The sequence below is a fragment of the Phyllobates terribilis genome, unplaced genomic scaffold (assembly GCF_046119375.1).
Source record: "Phyllobates terribilis strain yellow unplaced genomic scaffold, ASM4611937v1 Scaffold_2__4_contigs__length_985480577, whole genome shotgun sequence".
NCBI lineage: Eukaryota > Metazoa > Chordata > Amphibia > Anura > Dendrobatidae > Phyllobates > Phyllobates terribilis.
In genome coordinates this window covers 113,523,474-113,539,566 of record NW_027362762.1, presented here as the reverse complement: position 1 = coordinate 113,539,566, position 16,093 = coordinate 113,523,474, and the positions used below count along the sequence as shown (strand labels likewise).

The following is a 16,093-nucleotide window of genomic DNA, read 5'->3' as shown; positions in this document are numbered from 1 at the left end:
TAACTCTCATGAATATTTATAAGCCCAAAAGTTCACACAGGTACAAAAAGTTTTAACAAGCAATAATAGCGGCCACTGACACCAAGTCAATTGTGTAAATTCTCTTCTGGAGATCATCTCATCGATTCTAATCAAAGGAGATGTCTTCTATGACTCCATGGGTTTGGATTAAAAATGATTATTCGTTTAGGAGAATGGAGTCAAATAAGAAATAATCATCATGTGGGTCAATGCAAATAGGGGATCGGATAAAATAGTGGGATGTAAGATTCTACAGATTTTTATTTTTTTGCCTGTTTTCACAAAGGTTATTGAGCAAGGGCAAAGGAGGAATGAGAAAGACTGTGCTGTAAGTTTGGATTAATGTACGGTGAGTAGAAATTGAACTTGAACTCTATGAGCCCCAATACAAAAATCTAACAGAGCCCCCCATTTATCAAGTGTAATTAATACTGGTGTTTTAGGTTCTCATTCACACTTACCGTAACTTTCATTATGCTTACATATGCCCTTACTGTCTTTGCCCCACTAATCCTCACTCTTCTTCGCTATCACCAAACCCCAGCACCCTCTAACCAAATCATCTCTCCTTCCCTCTTACCTCCCCACCTGACCTCATCTTCAGACCTGCTCAACCTCAGATCTATTCTACCAAAACATAAAACACAAGCCAGACACTCCTTCTCCCACCTGCTCTCCCGCTCTTTGCTTCTCCTTACTGCTGGCGACATATCTCCCAATCCTGGACCCCCACAGCTTGAACCTTCCACCAATTCCCCCACCTATCGCATCAAACCAACTGCAAACTACCGCAACCTCTCTTACGCAAAACCGGTCCCCCTGACGCCCACCCCCCTGCTCCCTCTCTCTGGAGCACTGTGGAATGCCCGCTCTGTCTGGAACAAGCTCCATCTTGTCCATGACCTCTTTACCTCTCCTTCCTGGGCATCACAGAGACATGGCTGACACCCTCCGACACTGCCTCCCCTACTGTGCTGTGTTACGGTGGCTTGCACTTCACCCACACTCCTCGCTCTAGTAACAGACATGGTGGAGGAGTGGGTCTTCTCCTTTCTAACAACTGCACCTTTAGCCCTACTCCTCCTCTTCCCTCCCTTATTCTCCCTTCTTTTGAAGTCCACTCTGTCTACTCTCCCTCCAACCTCCAAGTGGCTGTGATATACCGACCTCCAGGCTTGGTCACTGCCTTTAATGACCAATTCTCCACCTGGTTTCTTTACTTTCTCTCTGCTGACATTCCCACAATCATCATGGGCGATTTCAACATCCCCACTGACACTCGCCAGTCAACAGCATCCAAACTCCTGTCGCTTACTTCACCCTTTGGACTACTCAGTGATCCTCCTCAGCCACCCACACAGACAGACACACAATAGACCTCATCTTCACCCAACTCTGCTCCCTATCTACCCTCACAACCTCCCCCCTACCACTATCTGACCACCATCTACTCACTTTCTCATCCCTGTCCTCCTCATCTGTCACCCATGTTCAGCAACCAGCACACCCCCGCAGAAACATTGCACATCTAGACACCCACACACTCTCTGAATCTATTCTACCACTGACATCCATATCTTCACTTCATGACACAGACAGCGCTACTGCTTTCTACAATGCCACTCTTGCATCAGCTATTGACTCGGTCGTCCCTCTTATGCAAGGCAGAGCGCGACGAGTCAACAGGCAACCCTGGCACAACAACCTCACTAAACAGCTTCGACAAGCGTCCAGGGTTGCGGAGCTGCGTTGGAAGAAAACACATTCTCTAGATGACTTTGCTGCAATCAAACAAACAACACTCACATTCAAATCAGCACTCACCTCTGCTAAAGAGGCCTACTTCACAACCATCATTATTTTCCTATCCTACAACCCCAAACAGCTATTCAACACTTAGCTCTCTCCTCTGCCCTCCACTGCCCCCTCCGACCTCCATCATCTCTGCTGAGGAGTTTGCCACACACATCAAAAACAAGTTTGACCAAACACGGCAAGTCTTTACTGTCCGACCACCACAACCCCTTTGTTTTACACACCATTGCCCTACCACCACAACCTTCCTTCCCAACATCACAGAAAGATACCTTACTCGTCTCCTCTCCAAATCACCCCTCACCACTTGTGCACTCGACCCCATCCCATCCCACTTCCTCAACAACCTCACCCCCACACTCATCCCATCCCTAACCCATCTCTTCAACCTATCACTATCTTCTGGTACCTTCCCCGCTGCCTTCAAACATGCCACAATCAAAAAGCCATCCTTTGACCCAATCGCCTTTGTCCAGCTATCGCCCCATATCGCTGCTCCCATTTGCCTCCAAATTCCTCGAGCAACAAGTTCACGCTGAACTTTCCTCCTACTTCTCATCCAACTCTCTCTTCGACAACCGACAATCCGGCTTCTGCCCCCACCATTCCACCTAAACTGCCCTTACCAAAATCACCAATGACTTACTTACAGCCAAAGCGAACAGACAATTCTCTGTACTCCTTCTTGACTTGTCCTCTGCTTTCCATATAGTTGACCACTGCCTCCTACTAAATATCCTCTTTTCCTTTGGCGTCAAAGACCTTGCCATATCTTGGATCTCCTCATACCTCTCTAACCGCACATTTAGCGTCTCCCACTCCCACACTACCTCCTCACCTCGCCCCCTCTCTGTTGAAGTCCCTCAAGGCTCTGTTCTAGGACCCCTACTCTTCTCAATCTATACCCTTGGCCTGGGACAGCTCATAAAGTCCCATGGTTTCCAGTACCACCTGTACGCTGATGACACCCAGATCTACCTCTCTGTCCCAGATGTCACCTCTGTGCTGTCCAGAATCTCAGCATGTCTAGCAGCCATATCTTCCTTCTTCTCCTCCCGCTTCCTCAAGCTCAATGTGGACAAAACTGAACTCATCATCTTTCCCCCATCTCGCATATCTTTCCCACCTAATCTTTCTATCACAATAAATGACATCAAACTTTCCCCTGTACCAACAATCCGCTGCCTCGGAGTAACCCTTGACTCTGCTCTGTCCTTCAAACCCCACACCCAAGCTCTCGCCACCTCCTGTCGCCTCCAGCTCAAAAATATTTCCAGAATCGGGTCCTTTCCTCAACCCTCAATCTACTAAACCGCTTGTGCATGCCCTCATCATCTCCTGCCTCGACTACTGCAACATCCTCCTCTGTGGCCTACCTGCTAACACTCTCGCACGCCTCCAGTCTATCCTTAACTCTGCTGCGTGACTGGTCCATCTCTCGCCTCGCTACTCCTCTGCAAATCCCTTCACTGGCTTCCAATTGCCCAGCGTATCCAGTTCAAACTACTAACACTGACCTACAAAGCCATCCATAACCTCTCTCTCCTCCGTACATCTCTGAACTAATTTCCCAATATTTTCTCTCACGTAATCTCCGGTCCTCCCAAGACCTCCTTCTCTCCTCCACACATTCGTTCCTCACGCAATCGCCTCCAAAATTTCTCCCGAATATCCCCAGTCTTATGGAATTTTGTGCCTCAACACGTCCGACTATCCACCACACACGGATCCTTCAGAAAGAACATGAAAACCCATCTCTTCAAGAAAGCTTACAGCCTGCCATGACCTTGATTGTTGCCACCTCAACAACACCGGAGTTGCTGCAACCCCTCAACCTGCTGTCTCCTTCCCCATTCCTGTAGAATGTCAGCCCGCAAAGGCAGGGTCCTCTTCCCTCTGTACCAGTCTAGCATTCTTAGCTCATTTACTGTAAGTGATATTTGTATTTTGTATGTAACCCCTTCTTATGTACAGCACCATGGAATCAATGGCGCTATATAAATAAATAATAATGTGACAGAGGGGCTGTTAGACTCATTCATGCACTACCTGCATCCTCTATAGTTATGCTCTTTAAGGCTATGTTCCCATGATGAGCCTTTGGTGAGTTTTTGATGTTGAAGATTTTCTGCACCCATTTTTTCGAAAATACGTAGCGTAAAAAAACTTACCAAAAACTGATTATGGGAATGTAGGGATAAGGTAGAGAAAACCTAACACATGGATCAGGAGGTAATTAACTCCTCCTATAAAAGCTGGTTCCAGATTGATGTACCTATATCCATTATTTTTTCTGGCCCTCTCTTTGCTTCCGATACACTGCCAGTTTTTTGTTGTTTTTTTTTTTTATATATTTTCCACTGTCAACAGTTCCCAAATGATAGGATCCAAATAGAAGAACTGTTACAAAGCAATAGTATTATTATTAATAATATGAACCATGGTAAATAACAGTAATTTTATTCATTTCAATATTACTATTTTATTTTATTTAAAAAAAAAAAAGCAAACTTGCTGCAACTTCGGACAGGATGCAGGGAAACGTTAAGCTACAGAACGGTTCATGGAATTTATGGAATTTTAAAGATACAAAATAAACATGTTGACAACATTTGCATATCCCTCCACCCTGGAGCAGTACAAAAAAAAATAAAAAATGAAACGTTCCAGAGAATGGACATACCAGAGCTGCGCTTCCTTTAATACTGTGATTTATGACTTTACCAAAATACACTTATAGTGCTCTGCTTTCTGCTTTAAGAGCCTACCTCTACTGCACAGATATTTCATATAGATGATATTCCTAGCTCATATAACATATGCCAGATAGTCAAGGGAGGAATGGATCTGACTGCTGGGAGCCACCATAGTGCAGAAGACCACTAATGGATATCTGCAGCCCTCCAAGAGCCAGTTGTCACCTTTGCCATATACAAATAGTCAGGATCCATGGCAGAAGAATCCTCCCTATATCTATTAGGTTCTTCATAATTTTAATTGGGGTACCCATCGGAACCCACCTGGATCCAGTGTTTCAATAGGAAGTGATAATGTCACTACTCATCCAGGTACTTGCGACCTGTGATTAGTTGCAGCAGTCAAATGTCATTGTTTTTTTTTCTGATAATGCACTGCTCATAGTCACTTGTTTGCTGCAGACAATCACAGGCTGCAGTGGTCTAGTTGCAGGGTGAAAGATAAGGCCACCACTTCTTGTGTCAGTGCAGACAATGGATTGGCCTGTTCTCGACCGAGCTGGCGACGTTAGGCAAGTATTAATAAGTTTGTTATTTTCTACAGATCCAAACCCCCCCCCGGATCCCTTTAAAAGTAAACAAATATAAAAACACAGTATAAAGCAAGAATTTGGGTTCGTGACAGGTCAGTGACATACTTTTCAAAACTCAGCACGCTCTGGCTATCGAAAGGTGTTTTTTTTTGTTCTTCCCATAGACTTCGTTTTGGGAATTGAACAATGGCAGGAAAAAGTGCACAAAACAAAATAATATAGCATAAAATTGACAAAAAAAAAAAAGCTAGAAATAGCAATTTTTTTCAACATATGTTTAAAAATGTTGAAAAAGAAGTGTGTGAAGAAGCTATAGTAGTTATAAATGTAGAGTAGGGCAAGTACAAAGACACGGACAACACATTAGACAGTAATCTGCTGTGTCTAATCACCCAGTGCATTTGTAGCAGAGAACTCAGGGTTATGGAATGCTCCCAAGTTTTATTTGCATATTTCAAATAATATAAACAAACAAATAAACAAACAAATAGAAGATCCCTCGAAACTTGTTACATTATTACTTGAGCAGTTTGTGTTACAATGTTTAACCCCTTCTGTTTGTATACCAGAGACTTGATCTCTGTCCTCAAACACCCTTCTAATTGGTAAATTTTGACCCCAAGAACTTGAGCAAAACTGTTTTAGTGATAGATACAAAGTATAATATGCACCGGCTCAGAATAGAAAACATGTCCATCATAGACTGCACGTATGCACTTTACATTATGTAAGGTGAAACATTTACCTGTGCAGACAATCATTGATCGCACTTAAGGTGGATTCAATATTAGACAAATGTTCTAACACGTAAGTGAACAAATGGTACCGGTGTCATCAGTGTTGTGCACCAGTGTGTCATCCATGTGTCCGTTTTTATCATCAGATTGCCATCTGTGAGTCCGATCTTGCCATCAGGGTGTCATCCATGTGTCCATTTTGTCATCAGGGTACCATCTGTGTGTACGTTTTTACCATCAGTGTGTCATCCATGTGTCATCTGTGTGTCCATTTTTGTCATCAGGGTACCATCTGTGTGTACATTTTTACCATCAGTGTGTCCATTTTTACCATCAGTGTGTCATCTGTGTCCATTTTTGTCATCAGTGCACCATCCGTGTGTCCGTTTTTACCAGCATGTGTCATCCGTGTGTCCGTTTTTACCAGCATGTGTCATCCGTGTGTCCGTTTTTACCATCCGTGTGTCCGTTTTTACTATCAGTGTCTCTCCCGTGTATCCGTTTTTACCATCAGTGTTTTTCATGGATGGATTAAGAAATAAATGACAAAGCTTCTCCTATACTTGTTAAACATGGACAGCACACGGTTTGCACATGGACTGTACATTGATGCCAAAAAAGTGCATCCGTGCTTCTGGAAAAAAAACAGACGTTACCGTGTGTTTTGCATGGACACACGGTCCGTGAAAAATAAGGACATGTGAACCGCGTCATAGATTATAATGTGTATGTGTTGTAGCTGTGAAAAAAAAAAATGGATACATGCAACACGGACATGTGAATGAGGCCTAAACAAAACACCCCGCTTGAAGCTGTAGGCTCCAATGAAAGGCTTGTAACAGGGCCCCTCCTACAATATGTCATTTACAATACTAGTGTCGTCTTATGTAGTAGAGGTGTTTTTTTGAACAGGGCATCTCGGCCAGGTACAGCTATTATCTTTCCAGCCCATACAGCTCCCTTGTGTGCAATAACAACAAGCAAAAAAATATTTCCATATGAAATCTTTGCAAAAACAGCTAGATTGTTCTTATTTGACCAACAAACCAAATTTTTGGTCAACTATATGAAAAGGAAAAAAGGAGTAGAGAGAAAACTGATGACTATGGACCAGTCTTAAAGAATCACTCCCAAGAAAAAGGTTATTCCCTAAACCATTCTTAGGTAATGTCCTCTTCTGACTCACATGACTTCTATTTTGACTTGCTGGATAACATGGGTTTGTGTGAACTGGAAGTCACTTTTACCATTTAAGTCTATGGAGAATCATTCTGAATTTTAATAAAACTACACACATTTAGAATGGCTGAGGGAACACACTTTGTTGGGAGGGTTTCTTTAGCTAATATACATTGCAAAGTTATTATTATCTGAATCAAATCAGTAGTTTTGAATTTCATCATCAAAAAAAAGCAAAATTTTGCTGTCGGCACCACAAGCCTGCGTCTTTGGTCGACCCTGTAGGAAAGGATGGCAGCTCCTCAAGGATTGGAGTCTGTGCACTTGGGAGTTGATGGAGTTTCCATCCAATAATCATATATACACACGTTATAGCTCCATGCTATACTTAGTAATACTGCGACTGGCCGTCACTGCTCAGATGTTCTCTGTTCTGTTTACACCGGTTGATCACAATGTTACCAGGGAGCAGCTCCTGCCATGTAATTCCTGTACTGACTCTTGACAGCTAAATTAGGACCATTATCTCCTGTCTATGGTCCCTTTTACTCAGAAGCTTCAAACATTCGGCTGCTTTTAATTGTATTATTGAATTTTCAGTCCATGAAAGCAAAAGCGCAAGATAAATAACCCAGACCTGGACCACTTATGGGTGCAAACAGGATCCATAGTGCAGTCATATCCCACCAGTAAGTGCCGCTAGCTACATGGGATGTGGAGATATAGATTATATAAATAGAATGATAGATATAGAGACAGATACATATACAGTGCCTACAAGTAGTATTCAACCCCCTGCAGATTTAGCTGGTTTGATAAGATGCAAATAAGTTAGAGCCTTCAAACTGCAAGTAGGTTTTATGAACAGAAGCATAAATCTTACAAACCAAAAAGTTATGTTGCTCAGTTGAATTTTATTAAATTTTAAACATAAAAGTGTGGGTCAATTATTATACAACCCCTATGTTTAATATTTTGTGGTATAACCCTTGTTTGCAATTACAGCTAATAATCGTCTTTTATAAGACCTGATCAGGCCGGCACAGGTCTGTGGAGTTATCTTGGCCCACTCCTCCATGCAGATCTTCTCCAAGTTATCTAGGTTCTTTGGGTGTCTCATGTGGACTTTATTCTTGAGCTCCTTCCACAAGTTTTCAATTGGGTTAAGGTCAGGAGACTGACTAGGCCACTCCAACACCTTGACTTTTTCCCTCTTGAACCAGGCCTTGGTTTTCTTGGCTGTGCGCTTTGGGTCGTTGTCTTGTTGGAAGATGAAATTACGACCCATCTTAAGATCCTTGATGGAGGAGCGGAGGTTCTTGGCCAAAATCTCCAGGTAGGCCGTGCTATCCATCTTCCCATGGATGCAGACCAGATGGCCAGGCCCCTTGGCTGAGAAACAGCCCCACAGCATGATGCTGCCGCCACCATGCTTGACTGTAGGGATGGTATTCTTGGGGTCGTATGCAGTGCCATCCAGTCTCCAAACGTCACGTGTGTGGTTGGCACCAAAGATCTCGATCTTGGTCTCATCAGACCATAGAACCTTGAACCAGTCTGTCTCAGAGTCCTCCAAGTGATCATGAGCAAACTGTAGACGAGCCTTGACATGACGCTTTGAAAGTAAAGGTACCATACAGGCTCGTCTGGAACGGAGACCATTGCGGTGGAGTACGTTACTTATGGTATTGACTGAAACCAATGTCCCCACTGCCATGAGATCTTCCCGGAGCTCCTTCCTTGTTGTCCTTGGGTTAGCCTTGACTCTTCGGACAAGCCTGGCCTCGGCACGGGAGGACACTTTCAAAGGCTGTCCTGGCCGTGGAAGGCTAACAGTAGTTCCATAAGCCTTCCACTTACGGATGATGCTCCCAACAGTGGAGACAGGTAGGCCCAACTCCTTGGAAAGGGTTTTGTACCCCTTGCCAGCCTTGTGACCCTCCACGATCTTGTCTCTGATGGCCTTGGAATGCTCCTTTGTCTTTCCCATGTTGACCATGTCTGAGTGCTGTTCACAAGTTTGGGGAGGGTCCTAAATAGTCAGAAAAGGCTGGCAAAAGAGATCTTTAATCCACACATGTGAAGCTCATTATTCTTGGTGCCTGAACTACTTCTTAATACTTTAGGGGGACCAAACAGAATTCTTGTGGTTTGAGGGGTTGAATAATAAATGACACTCTGAATTAACTTTTAACGTTTTAAAAAAAAAAAAAAAAAAACAAAACCAAAATTTGCTGCAGTGCATTTCCCACTTCCAGGCTGATCTACAGTACAAATGTCACAATGCCAAGTTAATTCCGCATGTGTCAACCAGCTAAATCTGCAGGGGGTTGAATACTACTTGTAGGCACTGTATATATATATCATTCAAGGCTCCCGAGAGCAGTACATTATGCCTGATCATGTCTGTTTACCTATCAGGCCTCCTTCATACGTCCGTTTCCCCAGTACGTACCAATTATAACCTATGGTGCCATTTACATGTCCCGTGTTTCCAGTACGTGTGGTATCCATTTAATTTTCACAGATACCACATGTAGCCATTATAACCTGTGCTGCTATGCCCAAGTCCGTATTTTCTGCCGGCACAGATGACAAGGACCAATACAAGTCTATGGGTCTGTGAAAAATACGTACAGCACAGGGATGGCCTTGGTGTAAAGTCTGTGTTTAACATTGCAAAGTATGGGAGAAGCTTTGCAATTTCTTTCTTTCTTTATCCACACTGGAAAAACACTGATGGTAAAAACTGACACACGGATGGCAAAAACGGACACACGGATGACGCATGGATGTTAGAAACGGACACACAGATGGTAAAAACGGACACATGGATAACACACGGATGACACCGGTACCGGTTTTTCACATATGTGTTTTATACGGACGTGTGAAGGAGGCCTGAGGCAGCAGAAGCCATCACAGTGATGTCTTCCCTTCCCCAGTAATTGGCTTGATTTGCTTTTGAGGTTCCCAGCAGGTGTTCTGCTACAATGTATTTACCAGCATCTTGGGGGTCAATAATCTAGAATCTGGATACATATTGTATCTCCTAACACCACAAATGAAGGATTGGTGAGAGGAATGAACAGAAGCGTCCACCCCTGACCGGCAGCAGACTATTAAACATCACTGGGCATTATAAATGTGCTCAGTAACAGCACCACACCCAAGCATTTTTAATAAGTTAACACAATGCTAAAAATAACTTTGCATTAATGATGACACCTCTCCCTTGCAGAAACAATGTATAGCATAAAATATATATATATATATATATATATATATATATATATATATATATATATATATATATATATATACACACACATACATATACATTGTGTAATGCAAGTAAATAAAGATCCCTACATGGACGATCAGTATACAATGCATCAGTCCTGTTTACATAACAGACCATGTTTGTGTTTGTACTACAGGCTAGTTTCATCTCCCCAGCCTGACAGCAGATGGAAGTCAGTGCACAGTGCATACATCCATCCATTACCCAGTATACACCTATGATTCATAGGCAGCAATGCATAGCAGGAGCAATAAAGGGTTAATTAATCCACACTGTACTCACTATTACTCCAGGATTTCAGCAAATACTTGATACTGATCTCAAAGAACCCAGAGTCCTGTTGGCTGGCCATCTCTACTATGCAAGGAGCCTTCTGCTGCTGCACCTCCTCCTCCTCCTCCAAGCAGGTACAGATATATGAGGAGGTGACTGACACCAAACTAGAGGTCAGTAAAGGAAATGAAGTCTGCAGATAGGCTTCACCTCTTCCTGCTAGGTAGAGACCTTATTAAAAAGACATGAGATGCTTCTTCCAGTGTGCTCCTCCTTCACCCTGTGGTGATGATGCTTCTCCTTCACTGCAGACTCACTGTGGCTGCTGCTGATGATGATGATGAGGCTGGCATTGCAGGTGGTGCATGGGGTGAGCACTGGTCAGACACCTTTTGTTCCATGTGTGCAGCTGTGTCTACATCCACATTGCTGAGAATGGCTCATGCAGCTCCTGCTTATATCCTATAGCAATGGGGGCTGGCAGGCAGATAGGCTGCATGTGTATGCACCTCCTCCAGAAGACACAGGGAGCCTGATGGCAGGGATATCACAGCTTCTCTGCTGCTCCACTGACTGGGATGGCAAGCTCTGCAGCCCAGGGTGCCCCTGCTGCCACCCTGCCTTCCCCAGACTGCATCATGCTGCGGTGACTGCACCCATAGATCTGCTGCCAGTGACGTCCCTGTACAGGCAGCAGCAGGCAGCAGTCAGCACAGTCGCAGAAGGGAAGCACTTGGCTTTGTGCTCTCATTTGCCAGCTAGTGTAAACACATTACATGTTCCAGGGGCTGATAAGCTCCTCTCTGCCCCCTGCCTGTCAGGCTCAGTGCTGCCTGCCAGCCAGGCTCAGTGCTGCCCACCTTCTACTAAATAAACTCTTCATTTCCTGACTCGCTGCTATGTCTACATGTCTGATAATGATGAATCAGAACCAGCCCTGGATTCATCCCCCAGAGAAAGGTGCTGGATGACTAGCCTGGAAATCATTGACAGATAAAGGCTCATTTACACCCAGCAATTATTCTCTCAATATGAAGCAGCAATAATTGGGACTAAATAGCATCTTCTTCGGAGGTGAAGATTAATCGTCCTGATAAATGATCATCATTTGGATTGTAATATGTAAATGACTCTCCTCCCATATGTCAGTATTCAGATTTGATTCAATATACAGATAAAATGATTCCTAAGGGATCTGCACAACGCGTTTTAGGCATCGTCTGCGTATTCCAAACAGCCAAGAAAAAATAATATAAGAAAAATTTGTGCATACAGCTCACCCATAAAATATACAGTCTTGTATGTTGTTCAATCTGGTTCCTGGGCGATCCACTCCACTGTGCATGGATAAGGCTTAAAGGGAGTCTGTCACTACATTTGACCTACCTAAACTATTAATATGGGCAGGTATAGAATACTGAAAAAAGTCCTAGCTTTATGCCTCATATTAGATGGCTTGTTGTTGAGAAATCATCTTTTATCACTTTATGCAAATGACCTCTTCCAGGCTATAAGAAGGATGCGGTCTGGAGGATAACTCTACCTCCAGAGATTATTTTACATAAAGGAGGAGTTACCAGTGTGAGACAAGTAACTAACACAGAACCAGAGAAATTTAATTTGTTTTCCTACAGACACATTTTTTGCAGCTCTCACAGCTCTGCTTTATTACAACATTACAACCCTGTCTGCCTGTGAGGTGGAGGCTGAAGCTGAGAAGAACCTGCAGATGTGTCCGGTATAATCACACACAGCTCTGCAGTGAGATCAGGAGAGCAGAGAGCGGCCATTACATATCTCACATTGGTTACCATTACACATCACACTGGTAATGTCCCCTTATATTTATAATAATCTCTGGAGGCAGAGTTATCTTCCAAGCAGCGTCCTCCCCAGAGCCTGGAAGAGGTCATTTATATAAAAGTGATAAAAGATGATTTCTCAACAGCAAGCCATCTGATAGGAGACATACAGGGAGGACTCTTTTCAGCAGTCTATAACCTGTATGCCCATAGTAATAGTTTACATAGGTCAAATGTGGTGACAGATTCCCTTTAGGTATCAAGCAGCTTTGTTCTAAGAAATGAAAAAGGTTTTACAATCCATAAAATTGAATTAAAAGCAAAAATTCTTTATTGGGACTTCATTAAAATAGTAGCATGTGCATAGAGAAATATATGACGAGTTTCGAGTCGTGTCAGTGTAAAAAATATCTGACTAAAGTCAGCCAGACTCGAAACACAATCAGATATTTTTTATGCCCATGCTACTTTTTAAACAAAGACAAAGAATTTTTGTTTTTAATTCATTTTGCTGGATTGAAAAACCTTTTTCCAACACTTGAAAAAAACAAAAACAAACGTTTTTGCTACTTTCTTTTCCCAACAGTGGATTCCTATGGAGACTGATGCATCAATACATAAATCTGAGCCAATATATTAAACTATCCAAAACACAATGTGCACGTAACCTTATACATATGATACCATTATAACTATCAGCAGGCATCTTAAATGGTTATTCCCCCCAAAAACAAGTTATCCCCAATCCTTCTCTCCGCTGCATTCATTATCCATTGGACTTTTGAATATTTTGAATACAGCACTTGGCCATTTCCGTCAGTCTCATATACAATGAATGCTTGACCTCTGCTCCACCTTCACTCCTATCGAGATGGAGCTGCAAAGCACCGATCTCGAGATCGCTGGCGGTCCCACAGAGCTCAGGCCCCAGTGTTCAGCAAGTTTTTCCCTATTCTATATATAGGGAATAGTTAGTTGCTTTTTTTTAGGTGGGGTATACCTTTAACTATTTTAGGAGCTGCATATGGTAATGTTGGCACAAGAAAATCATAAAAGTGTAAATGGTCTTAAAGGGGTATTCCAGCTCCGCTCTATACTGCATTGAGAGGTGAGGAGGCGTCAGGTCTCCTGATATCTGCCAGGATTCGCGATCGGCAGGTGTTGATTTCAATAAATAGAACATATGCACAATACAATTGCGTCCCCATCCTGGCAGATATCATAGAGATGTCACCAGCCCTCCTCACCCCTCTGAGATGGATATCCTTTGTAGACCACCACGTTGTCTATTACTAGAGCAATTTGCATTAAAAGGCTTATTATTCATTTTGTTTTGGACCAGAACATGAAACGTAAAAAAAAGTGTTAACTTTTGTGGCTGTATAAACAGTACCCATCACACAAGTGCTGTAGAATCTAGGTTTGCTTTTAATATATATTATATGCTATACACATTTATATTCTATTAATACTATTTAGTAGACCAAATGGAGTTGGAGTTGAAGGGGAAGAGTTGATTATTTAGGACATCCCCTTGAATTGCCATAAATGTAAATAGTGTAAACCACTTTAAGAATAATCAGTTGTACATGTGTTCTCCCATTTTATCTATGGCTTTTTTTCTATTTATTTAGACACAATTGATTTGGATAATTAGGATAAACCATTAATATCTGATTGGGGGAGGGGTCTTTAAAGGAAATCTGTCACCACATTTGATATATCTAAAATATTAATATGGGCATACAGGTTATAAACTGCTGAAAAAAAGTAATTCCTGTAGGTCTCATATCAGATGTCTTGATGATAAATCATCTTTCATCAATTTATATAAATTACCTCTTCCAGACTCTAGGGAGGACGCTGCCTGGAGGATAACTCTGCCTCCAGAGATTATTTTACATAGGGGAGTTACCAGTGTGATGTGTAATGGCTGTTCTCTGCTCTTCTGATCTCACTGCAGAGCTGTGTGTGATTATTCCTGACACACCTGTAGGTTCCTCTCAGCTTCAGCCTCCACCTCACAGGCAGACAGGGCTGTAATACAGCAGAGCTGTGAGAGCTGCAGCAAATGTGTTTGCAAGAAGACAAAGTTCAGTTCTACTGTTCTGTGTTAATTACTTGTCTCACACTGGTAACTCCCCCTTCATGTAAAATAAGCTATGGAGGCAGAGTTATCTTCCAGTGTCCTCCCCAGAGCCTGGAAGAGGTAATTTACATATAAGAACACATGGATTTCTCATGAATAAGACATTAGATCGCAGATATTAAGGTATCATTTTATTCAGCTTTCTATGACCTACATGTCCATATAGACGGCTTAGGAGGTTTGATCCTACTGACAGATTCCTTTTTAAAATTGAAAACCCCCTTAATCTGTGAGGTTTGTTGATTTCTGAACAAGTTGATGAGTTGAAGCTTGTAGACTTGGTTCGGAGAGGGCTTTGACCAACTGCGCTGAGTGTTCCTAAGCAGTGAGTACGGTCTCAAGGCCGGCCAGGTGTCAGCTCTAGGGGAAGCTGCTAAATTATATATCACCATTTTAGTTTTGCTTGATAAAACGGATGACACAACGAAGGATCAAAGAGCAAGATAAGTAATATATGACAATCCCTTTCATAATCAAGTGCAAAATATATTGGGGCAGATTTACTAAGCTAAATGTGCATCACATATATTTGCCAAAGGGTGGGTTCGGACAGCTGTACTGAAAAATAGGTAAGTCAGGTCAGCAAATTGAAAACATGACTGACGCCATGTGCAGCTGTGTGTGCTCGTCTGCAGCCAGAGCTGCCATTCATTACATGCCTTATCCTGGTATATAAAATGGACTAAAGTAGAGCAAGCTGTAATTTTTTCCATGCACACCATTGGTCCACGTGGAATATCGGCCATGGCAAACCAGCTGTAATGCCACTATGGCGCACACAGACCAATTATACTCTCATAGGCCGGGTTCAGATGGGTGTATTTCACAGTCTGTATATAAATCACAGTGTCCGGACTGATCACAGGTCTCCCGGCCCAAATGTACCGCCTTATACATGTATAAGTTCTGACTGGTAGACCTACGATCAGTCCCGGCACTGTGATGCGTATACAGACCGTGACATACGCCCGTCTGAACCAGGCGTCAAACCCATTAGTGTCTCACTCAGCAGGGGTGTGGCTTTGTGGAAAAGAGCCGTGGCTTAAGATGCAAAGCCATGCGCCAAAAATAACAAAATTTGGCCAAAAATGTCCACACAAAGTGAGCGGACTAATAGGTGGTATAAGCTAAAGGTCCATTCACACAGCAAAATTATATCGTGAATGAGCATTCATTGGACACTCGTTTCTTGAAAATCAAAATAGGCTGCCTATCACCGAAGCAAGACACTTGTTTGTCGGGTGAAACGATCTTTTGTGCGGTGATCATTGTTTTTGGCAGCACATCGTCCTGTGTAAACAGGATTTTCGCTGCCAAGAGCAATGGCAGCCTGGGTGCACAGAACAGAAGGAGAAATTACGAGTTGTTCAGTACACAGTGAAGTGTGATCGGCCTGTCTGAACAGAATAGTAAACGATCACCGATTAGCAAGTCGTCAGGTCTAAGAATGTTAAACGTAACCAGTGTTTTACAGTTCCAGCAACGTCTATGAGATTTCAGAAATCTCATGCACAGACCTTATTT

General features: G+C 42.8%; 1 protein-coding gene across 7 annotated transcripts in view; it reads right to left on the bottom strand.

The window, feature by feature from the left end:
• The window catches only part of FRY (FRY microtubule binding protein), a 444,805-nt gene that overhangs the window by 209,172 nt on the left and 219,540 nt on the right, over positions 1-16,093 (bottom strand). Inside the window, exon 1 of one of the 7 annotated variants that reach the window (XM_073662503.1) lies at positions 10,628-11,375. The exons of the other annotated variants lie outside the window; for them this stretch is intronic. Coding sequence (XP_073518604.1) covers positions 10,628-10,697 — 70 coding nt within the window. The 5' untranslated portion in view covers positions 10,698-11,375. Of the gene's footprint in view, positions 1-10,627; positions 11,376-16,093 lie in introns of those variants that run through there. 7 annotated transcript variants of the gene reach the window in all.